General features: G+C 34.7%; 3 protein-coding genes across 7 annotated transcripts; 2 read left to right on the top strand and 1 right to left on the bottom strand.

The window, feature by feature from the left end:
• Positions 1-6917: 6917 nt before the first annotated feature.
• On the top strand, positions 6918-8175 carry LOC18043854 (small heat shock protein, chloroplastic). Of its 2 annotated transcripts, XM_024185418.1 has the most exons (3): positions 6918-7209; positions 7267-7387; positions 7514-8175. In XM_024185418.1, exons 1-3 carry the CDS (start codon positions 7174-7176, stop codon positions 8026-8028), a joined length of 672 nt encoding a protein of 223 aa, XP_024041186.1. In that variant the 5' UTR covers positions 6918-7173; the 3' UTR covers positions 8029-8175. The 2 variants fall into 2 exon arrangements, with proteins under 2 accessions (XP_024041186.1, XP_006438143.1); XM_006438080.2 differs by having other exon boundaries at positions 6918-7387.
• A 547-nt stretch (positions 8176-8722) lies between these two features.
• Positions 8723-12871, top strand: LOC18043855 (protein WVD2-like 7). 2 transcript variants are annotated; one of them, XM_006438081.2, is made up of 10 exons: positions 8723-9068; positions 9711-10364; positions 10449-10769; positions 10895-10953; positions 11039-11113; positions 11439-11538; positions 11630-11701; positions 11846-11956; positions 12086-12193; positions 12409-12871. In XM_006438081.2, the coding sequence occupies exons 1-10, from the start codon at positions 9000-9002 to the stop codon at positions 12742-12744; spliced, it is 1905 nt and encodes a 634-aa protein (XP_006438144.2). In that variant the 5' UTR covers positions 8723-8999; the 3' UTR covers positions 12745-12871. The 2 variants fall into 2 exon arrangements, with proteins under 2 accessions (XP_006438144.2, XP_024041180.1); XM_024185412.1 differs by having other exon boundaries at positions 12095-12193.
• Positions 12872-13437: 566 nt separating this feature from the next.
• On the bottom strand, positions 13438-18555 carry LOC18043856 (two-component response regulator ARR11). 3 transcript variants are annotated; one of them, XM_006438084.2, is made up of 5 exons: positions 18178-18555; positions 15841-15993; positions 15330-15716; positions 15081-15157; positions 13438-14671 (listed from the first exon to the last, which is right to left on the bottom strand). In XM_006438084.2, the coding sequence occupies exons 1-5, from the start codon at positions 18305-18307 to the stop codon at positions 13664-13666; spliced, it is 1755 nt and encodes a 584-aa protein (XP_006438147.1). In that variant the 5' UTR covers positions 18308-18555; the 3' UTR covers positions 13438-13663. The 3 variants fall into 3 exon arrangements, with proteins under 3 accessions (XP_006438147.1, XP_024041182.1, XP_024041181.1); XM_024185414.1 differs by lacking the exon at positions 18178-18555 and adding an exon at positions 18105-18111; XM_024185413.1 differs by lacking the exon at positions 18178-18555 and adding an exon at positions 17920-17951.
• Positions 18556-18669: the final 114 nt, after the last annotated feature.

Genomic DNA, 18669 nt, shown 5'->3' on the forward strand with positions numbered 1-18669 from the left:
CAAAATTATTGGGGCAAAAAAGCACAAACCCTAGTTTTTTGCCAATTTTATCCTTGTCAATTCTAAAACTTCCAAATACCATAAGTAAAGATAAGCCTTATTTCCTTTCTAAATTTTTAATTTTATCTTTCTTGTAGGAATTTTAAGGAAATATCAATAATTTAAAGAGGATTTTTTAATTTTTTAATTTTAACTTTTTTATAGGAACTTTAAGAAAATATCAATAATTTAAAAAGTGTAAAATAGCTAATAATTTTGAATTTTTTTTTAGTTATTTTCATTTATAAATTATTGTTAAGGGTAATATTGTCTTTGCACGGTCAACTAACGGTCAATGTTAAACTTAACTGACGGTAGAAAATTTTTTACAAATAAATCAATTCTCGCCATCTACTTGCAACAAACTCAAACCTCAGGGGAGGTTTTTAAAAATTACCCTAAATTATAATCTATTTGCCGTTGTGGTCGGAGAGAAGTACCACATTTTTCATTTTCTTTACAGATGCCGTAACGAGATCTATGAACCACACATGATGAGGCAGCACTTATTACCTTTCAATAACAATTGTAAAGAGCCACTCGGGGCAAATGCTTTGTGTCAGACAATTGTTGGACCCGTATAAAACTATTAATGGTTTCCGTACTTTTTTAATTATTCAATATTTGAGTGAAAATAATTTTTAAAATTTAATATAAATTAATTTTAATAATAATTTAAATTATAAATGTCAATAATAACCTCATTTATTTTTTTCAATTATTAAATAATTAAGTAAAATCCATTTTTAAAATTTAATAAAAACTAATCTCAATAATAATGTGATTTACAGTCTCATTTAATATGAGTTATAGTCTAATTATAACACACACACACATATATATATATATATAATATAGGAAAATTATTAATTTACATGACATTAAAGAGGTGAGGCATATATAGATGATACATGATAGCGGATAGAGTGGCAGTAGCAAAAGATAATCTCTTTCTGCTGTGCGATACGATCCCTCAAAACAATTTCCTAGCTAGATTTTTTTTTTTCAATTTAAACTAAAATGTATACATTTATCTTTTGGTTATTATGCGTGATACTTATCTTTTACTTAATGGTTGTTATTTTTAGTTTATCCCAAGGATTAAAGGTGCGTTTGGAATTGAAATTTGACAGCTGTAACTAGGGGTGGACATAGATTAGTTTGGATTGGGTTTTAAGTTAATCCAAACCAAACCATAAAAGTTTGGGTTTGACCCAAACCAATCCAAATATTTTCAACGTAACCCAACCCAAACCAACCCATTTGGGTTTTGTTTGAATTTTATTATCAAAATATTTTTATTTTGATAAATATAATTATATAATAATTATTAATGATTAAATTGATACTAGAATATGAAAAAAATAGTGGATAAAAATTATAAATAATAAATATTACAATAACTTAATCCTTAAATTAAAAAATACTAGAAAATTAAAATAAAGTTTAATCACAAAAATCATTAATTCTCAATAAATAAGAACGTAAACTCTAAAAATAAACTTCCACAAATATGACATCAACAGGTAAATTCAAAGAGAGAAAGAAAGAAAATAAATTATGTGAGTGCCATTTCGTTAAAATAATAAAAATTCTTTAACTAAAAAAATGTATTCTTTGACTTATAATTATTGAGATGATAATTTTCTATCCAATGATGGTTTTTTTTTTTTCAATAGGTTGATTGCTCATAAATTTCAGGATGGAGGATCAATGTCAATAAATCTCATCAAAATAAAAAACGGAGTATTATTTATGCTCCAGTATCAATATAGCACACAAAATGTTAATTTTATTTATAATAAGGCTTTATAATTTCTGTCACAATAATATTTTATCAGTGGAAATATCATTTCTCATAATTATTAATTATTTCCTTCCAATGGGCTAGGTAACTATGCCCTCAAAAACCATCTCATCATTATTACTATAATTTTCCTTAATTTAAATACGAAAACAACAATATAGATTTAGTATTTTTCTTATTGCTGTTAGAAACATAAAAGCGGTAATTACGTAAGTAGAATATGAATTCATAAATTAAAAAAAAAAGATTTCATTTCATCAAACACTAATTTCATCTCATTTAATTATTTACAATAGCATTTATTTAATTCATATTTATTTTTACATGTTGCTTTCATTTTCTAACTGTTAACAATTGATCACGTTGTAAACAATTTAATAATGACCTTTCACTTATTTGTTTTTGTTTTCATTTATTTCATTTGACAAGTTTGAGTGTTGAAGTTTTATTCCTGGCCCATGGGTAAACCATACCCAACCCATAATAAAGTGTTTTTATATATATATAAAACTCACATTTAACCCATTTTCATAATTTACCCAACCCAAGCCATTTAATTTGGTTTGGGTTTGGGTAAACCCATGAGTTATGGGTTTATGCTCACCCCTGGCTATAATTTAAAAGTTATAGTACTAAAGTGTTTGGTAAACACTAACTGCTGTAGTTTGAAATTTATGTTGATATAATTTTTTATTTGTATGATAGAAAATCTATTATATTTTTAATAATTTTATTAAAATTATTATTAAACTTTTATATTTATTATATATTATTAACTTTTATTTTATGCTTATCTTTTGTAATGTCTTTTGTAATTTACATTCGTTACTCTTCACATACTTAAGATATTCACATAATCTTTGTTTTCATCCAGACAGCTCATGAATCCACTTCCAGTTAGCTTCAAATACACAATTGAGAAACTTAAGCTGCTTGATTAATTATGTACAGAGGTAATGGAACCTAACGTGTATAATCGTTCAGGTGCCGTTTGGCAATTAAGGGCAATAAAGTAATTAATCAATTAAAAAAAGAAAGAATTCAGTAAAAAACCCAATCTTTTCCTCTTTTCTTTTTCATCAACAGCCTCAACCATCATCACCCACTCCAAACCACCATTGCTACCTTCCACCCCTAACCACCACAATCACTACTAATCGTAACCCCTAGAGACCACCATACAAGCACAAAACCCAACTGCCGCCGTCTTAGTTAACTTTCAAAACCCTTGACAATGTTGCTAGCCAACACTCATGAATCGTAGCACCATCGCTGCCCGCCAGCAAACCCCAAGCCACAGTTGTTCCTTTCCTCCCAACTTGCCGACACTCTGCCTACGCCAAGTAGGGATGGCAATGGGCACCGCCCGCAGTGGGTTTGCCATTACCAAATCCAAACCGGCACAAAATTTAAATTACCAAACCCACCCGCAACCCGCAGCGGGTTTTAACAATTACCAAACCCACAATGGTATCAGACGGATTTTTTGCGGGTTTCCATATTTAAAATCACAAATGTTTAATATATAAATTTATAATGATAACCTCAAATTTCATATAACATACTCAATTTTATATTTAAACAATGTAAATGAAAAATTAAAATTTCCACATCAATTCAACGCAAATTCTCAAATTTAAGTATAAATTACACAAATTTATTTAAAAAACACAAACTAGTATCTAAAAATAATAATTACATTTCATATTATCATTTAAAACAAGTTCCAGGAGAAGATATTCATTTCATTCACCACCATAAGCACCCATACAACACAATGCCTATAATAATAATTAAGATTAATATTTTCAAATACTAATTCGAAGGGAAATGCCTTTAGTTTTCTTTAGGTTATGACTTTAGAATAGGAGATGAGCCACATACACACATACACAACTTTGAACCTTTGGCTATTTGGTAATTTGATTAATGACATTATTTTCTTTAAATATTTTTAGATTAAAATTAAATTAAAAATATTCAAAAAAAATATTGCGGGTTTGGTGGATATCCATGCGGGTATCCGCCGGATTAAGGTTAATACCAAACCCACCCGCATCCATGTGCGAGTTTTAATTTATAATACTAAACCCGCCCGCAACGGGTAAAATTACCCGCAATGGGCGGATTTTGACGGGTGGTTTTGAGCGGGTTTGCGGGTACAATTGCCATCCCTAACGCCAAGGCATAAAAACAGCCGCATCCCAACTTCCTTTTTGTTGTTTAATTTTTCCATAGTTTTCTTTTTTCTTTTTTTTTTCTTTTTGTGTTTATTTTGTTGTTGTCATTGATGCTGGAGTTGGAGTTAGTGTTGCTAATTTTGGCGTTAGTTTCTTGGCCAATTATCAAAATTATAACTCTCAAAACTTTACCTTGATTCACGCCATGGAGCTTTATAAGGTGCTAATTCAGATTCAAACTGATTTTGTGAAATTAAAGAGCGCGTATTCTGGGGAATTGCATTCACGGGGATTTAATTTGGAGTCCAATTAATTGAATTTGAAGAGAAGCATGTCGACTTTGGATTCAAATGGGCTCGATTTGAAGGGAAGTATATTTGGATTCGAATGGTTGAATTGGGAATTAGATGAGGATGATGGCAGACAAAACTGAAATTTTTGTGGTAATCTTAATAGGTTGAGGATGTTGAGGAAAGAAATTTTTTAAAGCAATTTTTGGTTGTATTTGAATAATAAAAAGAAAACGTTATTTTACTTTAGTTTAATTTCTAAGAAAATTTTAAGAAAAAGCAAAAGAAAGTAATAAAATGAATGTTTCATTATATTTGTTAATTTGGATTTTGTTATTAAAAAAATTTCCTATTTTGGGTGGTTTAAGCCATTTTTTTTTTAATTTATCAGATCTTATCTAATTCGTGGGTATTTTAGTACTTTCAAAGTCAATGAACGGTCAAACTTAACAGTCATACACATCACGAGTGCTATCTGTCAATATATTCATAGTTTCTCTCTAAGGTGTGATGAATTTTATTCTACTCCGGCACCTTCCGTTCAAGTGTCAATGTTTAAATTGGTATTCTGAAACACGGGTGCATTTGCAGCAATCAAAGCGGCACGCGTAACAATGTGTCAGCAGATAATTACTCAGCATGATTTTAATGACGCTCGCGTGCCGTACAGCATTGAATTAATGCAGAGAAAGAGGTTGGGTAAGATCGATTGTGTGCATTTCGAGGAATTGATGTTACAGGTCTTACCAAAATACAATCATGTCGTATTTGATTCAAAACTACATGGGTAAGATCGACTCGTGTTCTCTCCAGGGGAATAACGTAACTAGTCAATGCTCGAGTAATTCCGGCACCGTAGACATTGATTGACATTGTGGCTTCTTGAGATATTAGATTATACACGGCAACGGCAGGAAGAGGTTTCCGCTCTGTGCATGTAATTTGTCAACAAAACACACTTGCTGTCGCGGGACATTTTTGCTTTTACCTGATTCATTTCAAGAGAAATTGCATGTTTCCATACGCATACGCAATAGTGTGCGTAAATACAATTGATTAAATTATACATACAAACGCACGTGCATGAAAAATGCATGCATTCTAGATTCTGGAAATTAGAAACTCATAAGATAAGGGGTGTCGCGCAAGCATCATCATGCATGTGAAACTTTTTTTTTTTCTTCCCTGATGGCGAGTGTCCATGTCATGGGCAATAGAAATTCTACAATACACGAACTAGTTATTTGTATTACCAAGTTCGTCATACAACGAATAAATTGTATTATAACATGTGTGTGTTTATTATAAAAAAATTACCAAACAAGCAGCGGTTGTAATAAGTCTAATTCCACATCGTACATGTACTAGTTATTCGTATTACATTGAGGTAGGTAGTACCCAACGAAATCCACAAGTCGGGCGCACCAGTGCAGTTTCTACTGTTGCTAGTCCAAAGTTATGATAAAACGCTCGCCTACACTCACCCATGACCGAAAACAAATCGTTAAGTTTAAGGATGCATCATTTTAATTCTTCCAACTTCCATTTCTATATATATATATATATATATATATATATATATATTTTATAATAAAATGCATTTGTCCAATATGTTTTGCAGTTATGGTAATTTCATTTATGTGTTTTGTATTCAAACTGGCCCATTCACCATACGGGTTGAGATTCTACACCATCTTGTGGCAAGTCATGTTCGCATTTCTAGACAGCACCACGATGAACATTTTTTTCTATACACGTTATTATCACCGGAAGAAACAGTCTAAGAGAGTTGCAAGTGTGCTGTAACCAAACGGTGCCGTCTACTTGTCCGGTTGTCCCACAAAATTTGCTCCCATGGGCCGTACACTGAAAAGTAAGAAATAGGGGTGGGTGTTTCGGTTTTTGATTAAGTTTTTGGTACGGGTTGTAATCCGTTCGGGTTAAAAGAATTCGACCCAAACGGTTTGAAAAGTTATTTTTGTTTGGTGCGGTTCAATTTCAAATTCAGTTCGGTCCGATTCAATTTCAAATTTTAGTTCGGTTCAGTTTCAAATTTCGGATTTAATTACGATTTGGGTCTGTAATTTCTGAGTTAAAAAAATTCATAACAACTTAAATCATTTGGTAAAATTTGCTTCTATTTGTGGCGAACCAAGCATTAACACTATCCTACCATAATTTGTTACAAGTACTAAAAACATAACATCTTTTAACAAGACATCAATACAAATTATAGACAAAACAGGCAAAGTCCCAACAAATAAACCCAAAATTTTGTCTGAACTGTAGAGCATAATATTTAATTAATTCATACATGGAAATTTCATCATACCCCACTAAATTTGACTCCCTTTTTTTGTCCATTTTCTTCTTTTTGTATGGTAGCTAGCTTGCTTCAAAATACACAAGTTTGCTCTGCCACTAACATCACTCTCGTAATCAACTCCATTGCTCCAAGCTGCAATCATATTTAAACATATATTTTTTCAAATTAATCTTATAATAAAAGTATTTTATTGATTGGGTGAAACAAAGAAATAAAAAGAACATGCTTATCGAAGCCCGAAATAAATTTTGAGTTCGATTCGGTTCGAAATAAATTTTAGATTCGGTACCCAAACGCCCACCCTCACAGTAGTGACGAACCTTATCTGGAGATTGGATTTTTTATTTTTGCCTTTTTCTCGGAGAAATCTAGAAACAGGGTACCCTCCACATACATCCAATTCTTCCATTCTAGAGTTTTCTTCCCCTCTCTTTATATAACACCCAGTAAATGGATATTATTGGCATTGCAATCAAATTAGAAAGCTCACAAAATTAATTTCATACATTCGAATCGATACAACCATAGAAAATGTCACAAGCACTTTCCAATTTTATAGGCATCTCAGTCCCCTTGTCTCCCAGGAGAAGCCGAGATTCAGGCTGCAACAAGTTCAAGTTCGACGTCAAGGCCCAGGCAGCTACCGGAGAAAGCAGAAGAGACAATTTTGACCATTTGCAACGAGCCAACAGCAAGCACCATCAGCCCCAATCCAAGAAACGAGTTGCCCCTGTTCCACCAGTAGGTACTTATTTAACATCATCTTTGTATCTTATCCATTCATGAATCTTGAAATTTAGATACCAAATGGGAAAGAAAAAAAAAAAGAGCTTATTGACTGATATGTTATTTATTTTCAATTGATTTTCAGGGTTATGGGACCGGTTTCCTACAGCAAGAACAGTGCAGCAGATGATGGAGACAATGGACAGGATGTTGGAGGAGCCATTCGCTTACTCGGGGACATGGCCATCGCCTTTGCCAAGCGAGACAGGAGGGTTTAACAGCAGAGGAAGAACTCCGTGGGAGATAAAAGAGGGGGAGAATGAGTACACGATGAGATTTGACATGCCCGGCATGACTAAACAAGACGTTAAGGTCTGGGTTGAAGAGAAAATGTTGGTTGTCAAAGCTCAAAAAGTACCCAAAAACAAAAAGAAAGAAACCCAAGTGAACAGTAATAATAATAATGGCAATGGCGAAGCTGATGAAGAAGAAGGAGACTGGTCTGCTAAAAGTTATGGGAGGTACAGCAGCAGGATTGCATTGCCTGAGAATGTTCAGTTTGACAAGATTACAGCTGAGGTTAAAGATGGGGTTTTGTATGTAACCATACCTAAGCCTAGTCATAATAATGGTAGAATTTTGGATATCAACGTCCAATAATATGACCAATGGTTCCGAAGTGGTGTTTGCTTTTCTGTCTTTGTTTTTGAAATTATTTTCGGTATGAATCTGAGCTGTTTGTGTAATAGATAGAAATAAATGTCTACAGATGTGGCCACGAACGAAGTATTTTATGTAGTGCATGTTCCACCACGGTCACAATTTTATGCTACCATTAGGTTAAGATTAGATGGAGAGAATAGTGGCTATTACTGGCTATTTTGATTGATTGACCAAATTTTGTGGCCGTATACGTGCCAATTGCTGTAGATACTAGCCGTTGCCAAGAATGCTTTATTTGGTTTGAGACAACATCTCCTTTTCCAATCGCTCAAATTCAAATTGGAGGGCAAATAAAACAAATATAATAAAGAGATTGATTCTCTCGATCTAACGACTCCACGTATCATTGACTGCCTTGACATGTAAATGTCTCATATTAAAAAAGAAAAGAAAAATTAAAAGCTGCAGAGATGGAACTAGACGTTGGGAAAAGCATTAAAGGTTCCTCCAACCCACAATTTAACAAGATGAAATGCAATAAATCTTTGAATCTTTTTGAGGAAGGAATATACACATTATGAATTTATGATAAAAAAATCAGCATTCACCAAGGAGTCAATCTCTTGTAGGGAATATACACATTATAAGTGTAAAAGCCTGCGCTTTAAAGGCTTAAAAAGAAGCTGCCCACCCAAAAAAAAAAAAAAAGGCTTACTTTTTTGGTTCAGTATCAGTCATCTCCGTCTCTGTTTTGCTTTGGTTTTGTGGAGTTGAAATGGACCCATAAGAGAGCCTGAGAGAGTCTGTTTCAAATTTGAAAGACAGTATACTGAGCGAACTCACTTCTGAGTTCTTTTGATTGTCTGCGAGCAGAGAAGCAAGAGTGGCTGGCCGCTGTATATCAGTAGTAAGCAAGAAGATAAGAACAAGAAAGGAAGGGTTGTTCTTTCTGAGAGGGTGGAAATTAAATGGGTGAATCAGCAGTGCTTTTGAGATCTTTTTCTCATCCATCTGATGCCTCTCGTGAGGCCAGGGAGGTCAGTTCTTGAAACTTAATCAATTTTTGCGTTTCTGTTTTGGTGTTAAGGTATTGAGATGCTTTTGATGTGTCGTGTTTCTTTAGATATGATCCAAGATTAGGTCTTTATTATATATTTTGTACTTTTGTTTTTGCCATTAATGCTCTTTTTGGCTGCTGATAAATGTTTGAAAGTGTCAATATAAAGTAACTAATACTTTCCAAGAATTAAGCAAGAATTTTTTATTCCTTTAATAATTTGTATGTTTCTGGATTTTTTTTCCCCTGTCGCGTATCCTTTAATGATGTTCTTTTTTTTTTTTCGTATAGAATCTTTTTTTCATGCACATCTTGTGGGTAAAGTGTCCAAATTCTTATGTTCTTTAGTATTAGGGCAGTAGGCTACTTGATAGGGTGCCCGGTGTTATTGCTATTTATTTATGTTCTTCTTTAGTCAGAAATCTTGAATTGGAATTCCTTTACAATTGTGTTTTGGCATGTATTTAGATACATTTATGGGAAATTTAGGGTTTATTAACTTTGAACAACTTAGTAAGGATAATTGGAGGTTAAAAAGAGTGTTAGTATTTCTCTGAAACCTATTATTGTAGGACTTTAAAGAACTTGGATATGAAACTCAATATGTAATTCTTCATTACAGGGTGATCCTATTCGTGCCCTTACAGAATCAATATCTTTTGGGAGATTCATGCCAGAATCTCTGGCTTGGGAAAAATGGTCAACGTTTTCTCACAATCGTTACTTAGAAGAAGTAGAGAGGTTTTCCAAACCAGGTACTGTTGCTGAGAAGAAAGCGTATTTTGAAGCTCATTACAAGAAAAAGACTGCCATGAAAGCAGCAGCAGCGGTTGAGGAAGCAAATGGAGCTGCTAATGAAATTCCTGGGCTAAAAACTACAACTGAAATTTTAGATAACTCTCCCACAGATACAGACCCAGCAAAAGAGAACAGGCATATGGCCATCAAAGAACAAAAAGAGCAACGCTTTTCCCATACTTGTGCTGACTCTCACATGGATACTGTGACCGCAGATGAGATCAGCCATGTGGTTGCTGATGACTTTTTGAAAAGTGAAAGCCCAAATGCTGAGGTTGCTCCTACCGAAGCAAATGTATGCTATTCTATCAATACAGAATATGATTTGGGAGATGCTGACCTAAAAAAAGGTGAATCTGTAATAGAATATGCTGTCAATGTGGAGAACCCAACTCAAGATGATAATTTAAAGCAGCTTCAGAATCTGGATTGCCACTACAAGATTGAAGCCAGTTCTCTTGAAAGAATGCCCAATAAGGTTACATGCCTAGTGATGCCATGTATTTTCTTTTATCCTTGATAACTTTATTTTATTATGATTTCAATTGTTTTCAAGATTCAGGAAGTTGCTGATGAGGAAAATTCAGCTTCATCAAGCAAGAAAAAGCTGGCTACCTGTTCGTCAAAGTTACCATCTGAAAGTGGATTATCCAGTTTTGTATCTTATAAAACCAATCACGCATCTTCCTTACCAGCAGCCAGAAATGTAAACAATATTACTGCTAGCAATGAGGAGGCTGTAGGAGACTCAAATGGGAAAAAGAGAGTAGTTCCTAAATCTCTCCAGAAATCGTTCATTTTCAGTCCTCATACTATTGAAACCAGCAAAGCTTCCCTCAAAAAGCCAAAAGACAGTTCAACTCCTATTCGAACCCCAACAAGAGTAAATCTTTTCCCTTTACAAGCTCATTAATCAAATCCATGCACTGACAACATTTTCAAGTATGCTCAAGTCTTATGAAGAAAGTTTTGTTAATAACCAAGATCTTTTTCGTTTACAAACTGTAGGCTTCTGTTAATGGGATATCAATGCACCTTTCCAAACTTCTCCAGTCAGAAGATAAAAGGTAGAAATTGTCTCAAAACAACTGAAAAGATTCTTGCTACATGTGTAAAACATTTTCACTGATCCGACCAGAATACCTGTTGCAGGAGTAAAATAGCAGTCAGTTCTTCAGTCTCAGGAGGGATAACTGAAGCTGGGAGACTGCAATCTCCTTCCCCAGAGTGAGTGTTCTTCCTACTTCAGTTTCTTAGAAGAATAGCTTCGCATATGGCTGGTACAGGCCTACATTAATCATGATATTGCTACCTGTTTACCTTTCAGACTAGATATTTTACTTAAATGCAAATCTCATTGCTTTCATATAAAAGCAACAAAACGAATTTTGGAGGTCATTATAATTGAATTCTCATTGGATAAAATTTATACACTGCTATTGACTCTCCTTCATAAGGGGATTGAATAACCATTATCTGCGTCATACAAGTCCTGGATGACATTTTAGATGGAAACTTCTAAGTGCTGCTTTCGCTAATTGTGTGGCAACAGCTTGAAATCTTCAACCTCGAACGGAAGCAAAAGACGATCTCCATTTATATCCTCTCCTTTTAGCTTCAGGAGTGAAGAAAGGGTAGCAAAACGGAAAGAGGCAAGAATGGAACACTTTTGTAATTTTAACTCCCTTGTTATAGTTGTAATATTCAAGCTCTGATACCTTCTTCTTGATTGCTTTGTGCCAGTTCTTTCAGAAGCTGGAAGAAAAAAACAAAGCAAAAGAAGCAGAAAAGGGTCAATTGGAAACAAGATCAAAGGTATATTTCTCATAAGCTAATGTGGTGCTGCTACATTTATCTTTAGAGAGCTGTTATTGAAGGAAAAAATTGCAATGGAAAATAGGGCTTTCCTCTTTTTTGGGGTTGTGATAAGTTATTCTTTGTTCGCTTCATTTTATTCAGGATAAAGCACAGTGTGATATTAAAAAAGTGCAGCAGAGTACCAGCTTCGAGGCTAAACAGAACAAGGATTTGTGTTGTGGATCTCACTTGCCAAATGCTCATATGAAGAAGGTTCGAAGGTTCTTTTTTCTGTTTTCTTAATTCAGTGCATTAAAATATCTAATAACATGCATTACTGCGCTTTCATTTCTCTTATGACCTTTGCCACTCTGTAAAGTTACCCTTCCCTTCTATGTTAAGAAATTGCAGGAGAAAGCAGAGCATGACATTAAAAAACTTCGGCAGAGTACTGGCTTCAAATCTATATCATCTGCAAATTGTCCACTTACAACTAAGCAGATAAAGAAGGTTCAGACATTCAACAATTTTTATTTTTTATTTTTTTACCTTTTACGATGATGCCAATTAATCATAATTGATTAAAAGATGAATTAAACTTCAGAACCACTGAACGAGATATAGTTTGGAATGCTTTAGCCATGCAATCAAATTTATAAATAACCAGTACTAATACCATAATTCATTGTACTGGATGTTATAATGTGAAAACTCATGCCTTGCAGAAGCCACTTTGTCAGCCTTGTTCACCAAAGCTCAGAGGGAAGCCAAGGCCAACTCCAACTGTTGTCTTGGATTCAAGCTCTCGGCCTCCCAGGAAGCCTTCGGTCAATACTGAGAGCTCCAAGACTTGCTCAGTCACTTCCCTGCCAAAACTTGGAAGGAGGCCAACTTCAAACACAGTCCAGGATGCACATGCACGACCACTGTGGAGGTCTTCAATGAATACTGGAACCTTTAAGCGCAGTATAGATAAAAATAATGAAAGCACAAATCGATCAGTCACTTCACTACCAAAGAAGAATGCACGTGAGAATGCTTCTCCCAATATCCAGGTTTGAGTTTCCTAGGCCACCTGATTGATCCAGTTGCTGGCCAGCACCGAGGCATATATGTAAATTAGGAAAAATTATTTTTCTGTAATGGCAACATATGTATGAGGCGTGGAGATAGTCAATTTTACAATAAAGCATTTTATAAAATGGTCATTTTATAAAATATTTTAATTGGTCATTTTCATAATGCTTCTTTCGGTTGGCCTTAAATGCAACCCTTCTTCGAAAGACATAACGTGCTTTGAAGGCTATCACTGTGCATGCCTTCCGCTGATGATTGCTATGGATGACGTTGATGAGGTTTACTGATTTATATTTGTCTTTTGTTTTAGTAATCACCTTTATTAGTCTTGTAAGTCTGATGATGGGCTTTTGTGAGAGTATTAGAGGGTTATTAGGAGTTCAACTCATTATTATAATTAACAAAAATGGCTATGACCAGCTTATCAAACGCCTACAAGTTTTTATTTTAAAGCTACGAATTTTAGTCCACGAACAATTGTGGCTCAAAAGTCACACCCCATCTCAATACTAAACAGCCCTAAGTGTTAGAATCAGCTTTCTGAAAGGATGCTTGGATCTTTCCAGCCAAGTGGCCATCCTTGTACGTCAAATATAACAGGTTTTAGTGATAGTTTTTGCATGGTCACCGACAACTGCAACCATCTAAACGGCTTCGTTTTCAGGCATATATACAAAACCAATCAAAGCAAGCTTTATGTCAAGAACTTAAAGCAAGAGAATTATGACGCTTAATGTTTTCATCACTCATATTATACATGCTTCAAAAAGTCTAATCTGATGAGTAAAATAATATCCCAATTCATAGAATCGTTATAATACTCTCCATCTATAGACCAATCAGCTAATATGAAATAGAATGGCATCCACACAACATCACAGATATGTGAAGTGGAGAACAAGGTCATGCTATGAACAAACCTTGATCGATTATAGGACATTCTGTTGGGTCATAGTAGTGCTCATAGTCAAACCTCATAGTATCATACAAGTGGAATGGAACTTCAGAGTTAAGTGCTGGATCATTGTACTCTGAAAAATTTATATCCTGGAGTCCAAGATTCATAGCAAAACAGTCACCTTGAAGCCAACAAAGTTGGAGGTCCTCATCCAGTGATGTCAAAGACGACCCAACTCCCCAGTTTATGTTCCGTTGGGCAGCTTCCAAATCAGGAATGCAACTCAGATTGAGGCCCTGACTTTTCATGCTTGATGTGGTCCTGGCAATGGGCTCAAAAGGTTGGTGATTTACTATAGGACTTGTGGTCTGGACAGGAAAAGTGTCAACAGCGCTTCCAATTGGAATCGCATTGGGATGATTGCTTTTGTACGTACAATCAAAAGGCTTAAGGTTGTCTTTGTCCACCACAGAAGGTTTGGAAATAGCAGATGGACCTGACTGTATACAGTCAACTTGAATGTGATGCCGTGGACCTGGTAGTGGCAGTTGGGTGAAGTCATTCTCTAACCGAAGTGGCTTATGTTCATGTTGGAATTGAGTCTCTGAAACTTCAGACCAAGGCTGTGTTGGAATAGCAGAATCAAGTGAAGTGAAGTTTACATCCGAATGCCCTGGCACAAAAGAACCACTGAACCCTATCTGTGAACACCTGGCTTTATGTGAATTAGGAATATCAACAGTCAAAACTCTTTTGTGTCCTGTCACAGGAATTGTATCAATCCCCTTCACGTCACCTTCAAGGCTTTTGGCATCAACATTCTGGACAACTGAGTTACTGCCAGAAAATCTGTAACCACCATTGGAAACATCATTGTGGTGGTGCACAGTGATTGAGTTTTGGATGCCAAAACTTGCAGCAGAATCTTTTGAAGGCGAATCTTTCTGCTTTATCCCACCAACAGAAGTTTTCAATTCATCCTTCTGCAGCCTAGTCAAATAGAGGCGGTATTTCTGCATAAAGGAAACATTCTGTTAAATAGATCTTTCATCATGTCAACAAATTAGTTATCACATCGCAACACTTCTTTTCTCCCCTTTCTAGTCATGTGTTGATAAGCATAGTTTGTGCACCTCTGTATAAATCTCAATATTTCTTGAGAAATATCATGTGCTGTGATAGTCATTTAACCAACATTATTTACAGAATCAACATGAAGAAGCATGATCATTTAAATGCTATGAAAGTCGTACAAGATCCAGTAAAATCAAGTGAAACAAGAAAATTACGCTTTCATGCTAAATGCACTATGGATTGAACTAGAAAATCATGAAAAATGGAAGTTAACAAAAGTGAGATATTTCATCAAGCAATTAGAATAACAAGATGTACACCAGATAAATCGAGGAGTGCCATATCTACCTGTAAGTGACTAGCAACATTTTCTCTGGTTAACCAAGGGACGTTCATCAAGTCAAGAATTTTCTTTGGACCAACCTCTGCCAAACAGACACTACATGTCATGGCTCTGGGGAAGCATGATAAAGATGACAGCTATATCATTGAAAAATAAAGACAATATTACTAACTTCCATGAAGTAATTAAAATTTTTCTAATTAATGATGATGCAGAGACCAGACCATGAAAGTGGAAGTTCATAGATCACTTACTATCAAATCCAATCTGATTTACAGCTTTCACAAACTTTTGATGAAGATCAATAGACCAAACCACTCTAGCCTTTTTTGTTGAAGAAGCATCCCCACAGTCTCTGTCATCATGCCTGTTTTCAGCATCTTTTCTTTTCCTCACCGAGGTCAAATCTTCTCCAGTAAGCAAGGGTCCATCAACAGACTGATCTGATCCACTTCTTGTCATGTGAATACTTTCAAACCCCTCAATATTCTCAATGTCTCTTACCTCATGTATCCTTTTTCTGAAGACATGCTGCCATATATTGCGGAGTTCTTTCATTCTTATAGGTTTAAGAAGATAATCACAGGCTCCATGTTGAACGCCTTTCATGACCCTGCTTGTTTCTCCATCAACGGACATCACTGTGCAGTTACAAGTATACAAATAGGCAAAAGCAGGGTCAAGTGAAACATGGAAAAACTAAATTTAATCAAGGAAATACTGGCATTCTAGACAGAAATCCATGTGTTGTGGCAAAGAACTTACTGATGACTGGAAGATCCATCTCAAGCCCAACATGCTCAAGGAGTTTAAATCCATCCATGTCTGGCATGTTGACATCACTGATTACAATGTCATATCCATCTTTCCTCTCGCGAAGCAAGCTCAGTGCATCTCTAGCTAAGCCACATGTGGTGACTGAAACATGCAATAGCAGAAGAAATAGTTGTCAGAATGGTATCAGAAACACAAGGACAGTAAGTTGGGAAAACAAAATTTTGCATCAAAAATGAAAAAAAAAAAAAATCCGACAAAATTAATTAGCTGAAAAAATCTGATGGTATAAAACCATAATCAAGTTTTTAAGTGAACTTCAGTTTTGTCAAATCTAACAGTTTCATGGCCAGAAGAACTATGTGTTATGCCATTGCACAAATAGGACACAAGATAAATTTCATTAAAATTATAAGATACTATGAATGTAAAAAAATCCGTTGTCACCGATAACTTTATAAAGGACCATAAGGGTAAAAGGGATGCTCAACTGAAGCTCAATAATATAATTTCAAATTCACAAAGTATAAAAATATATTTCAGGTTGTTCATTGAGAATAATACAAGCTGGATTAGCAAAAGATTCTCTGAATCTGAAATGAAAAATGTTCTGAAATCAAGAAAGTAATCAAGAGAACTCTCCGAAATATGTAGCAGTAATAGGAAATAAATTGAAAGGAAAAATAAGGTGGTTTGAATATCTGTAATAAAGACCTTTGCTGCACCAGCAGAAAAATAAATGTATAAAATAAGAACACATATTCTAGGAAAATCTCTTAATGAATGGTAAAAAGCCAAAAAGCACGCTGACTGAATTAAATGCAAAGAGCCAGACATATTAGCATCAATGGTGCCCTAGAATGAATATTATGAGGAGCATCATCCTCATAGACAACCCTAGGACAGAAATGGGATAATCTTAATCGAAGCCAAGGTTTGGTCTGTTCAATTCTCTCTTTGCTGAACTTAGATTGTTCTCAAGCTAATCTCATGCTTCCATACGATCTCATGTTGAGAATTATTAGCATTCAACCTTCAATATCACTTCCGCCCAAAACCAAGCTTATTCGAGGTGAAATCAATATGGTGCTATACCACATTTTACATATATTCATCATTATATAGAGATCCACCAGAACAGGCATGCTATTTTATTTTATCGCAACATATTTGATAAATTCTTCATAATCTTGTATCTCAAAATCAAAATTATATTACCAGTGGACCATTCATCAGCATGATATCTAACTCAAATATTTCAGAAGCCACCTGATTCTGCTTAATTGGATTGCAAGGATTAACACTGACGAAGGCCGTCAATGAAGAAGCAAAGTGCTTGCTAAAGTTCGGAAGCTCAAGACCGCCATTTAAAATTTTCCTAGTCCTCAAGCCTAAAGAAAGAATTAGTTTGTAGTTCATATCAATTTTTTTTTAATAAAAAAAAGGTACAGAACCTCAAGGTTTAAGCTTAGATTGATTGATTTGATTGATAAAGGCATCTTACCAAGCCAAGCCCTAAAGATGATTAGATGGCGAACGTGTCTTGCCAATGCAAAGTGTTTAAGCTTAAGAAACAGCACAACATCGTATAATAAAAAGACGGATGCTTAATTGAAAAGAAGCTTCAAATAATATGCTTAATTGAATTCAGTCACCAGACAATCAAATTGAACTATATATTCACTTTTTTTTTTTTTTTCCTTCTGAATTCATTACGTTCTCACTTATATATTTTTACCCAAAACTAGATGAATAAGCTCACAAATTTGAGCCTTGCATCTGGAAAATCCTTGCCTTTTGCAAGAAACCATCACATAAAATTACCAAAAAAGGCATAAAAACAAAGAAGAATAAGAAGAAATTACAAAACAACGATGGTTATCATAACCTTAACATCAAACCGAACTTCATTTCTTCCACTTTTTTTATTGGTAAATCAGAAATACACGCAAAGCTCGATTTTGAGGTCTACATAAACTAATTGCATAATATTGAAGCAAATTTCAAAAACTCAACCAAAACAAAAACAAGGAAAAAATAAAAAATAAAAAATAAAAAACAAAGCCTCACAAGCCATTTTTTGAAACTTCACTAATAATCCATGCAGGCGGAGGAGGGAAAAAAAAAGGTCTCACGGGTCAGCAATTATAACAAAAGAAATTATAAGAACTTGATGTAGCAAATTAGTTCAGTGAGCAGTCGAAGATCATTAAGAAAAAACAAGAAACGCAGATGAGGAAGTGGATATATCATACAGTTAAAGCAAACCAAGTAATAACAACAGTAACAAAGTAAAGTAAAATCTGAAATTTAACTGTGACCACGAACCTTCATAGGAACACTTTTTGAGCATCTTTTCAAGAATTTTGAGCCACGCTAGATCATCATCAACAACAAGAACGCGGAGACCGGCAGGATTAAAGGTGTCGTTTCTTGGAGAGGAGAAACCATTCTCCATCACGCAAATTGCAAAAGAGCTAGCTAGCTCTAGTTCAACCAAAATACAGAAGAAAGAAGAGTCAGTTAATTGGTCTGTTAATGAGAATTAATGAGAAGTGAAGTGTTTTTGTTAGCTGCACAGCTGCAGGGTGTTTTTTTTTTTTTTTTTTTTCTTTTTTAAACAACAAAAACTGGGCTGCTCTGTGATTTTAAGAGAGGGGGGCAAAGAACAAACAAGGAATATTTGGCGCCGGCTATTAACGGTCCCTCTGCTACACGTTTGGCTTTTATCCTCTTTCGGCTCGCTGTTTCCTCGTTATTCTAATTTTCAACAAAGGGTAAAATAGTAAACAAGAAAAAAAAGTTTAAGAATATTGATAT

The sequence above is a fragment of the Citrus clementina genome, unplaced genomic scaffold, assembly GCF_000493195.1.
Source record: "Citrus clementina cultivar Clemenules unplaced genomic scaffold, Citrus_clementina_v1.0 scaffold_4, whole genome shotgun sequence".
Taxonomy (NCBI): domain Eukaryota; kingdom Viridiplantae; phylum Streptophyta; class Magnoliopsida; order Sapindales; family Rutaceae; genus Citrus; species Citrus x clementina.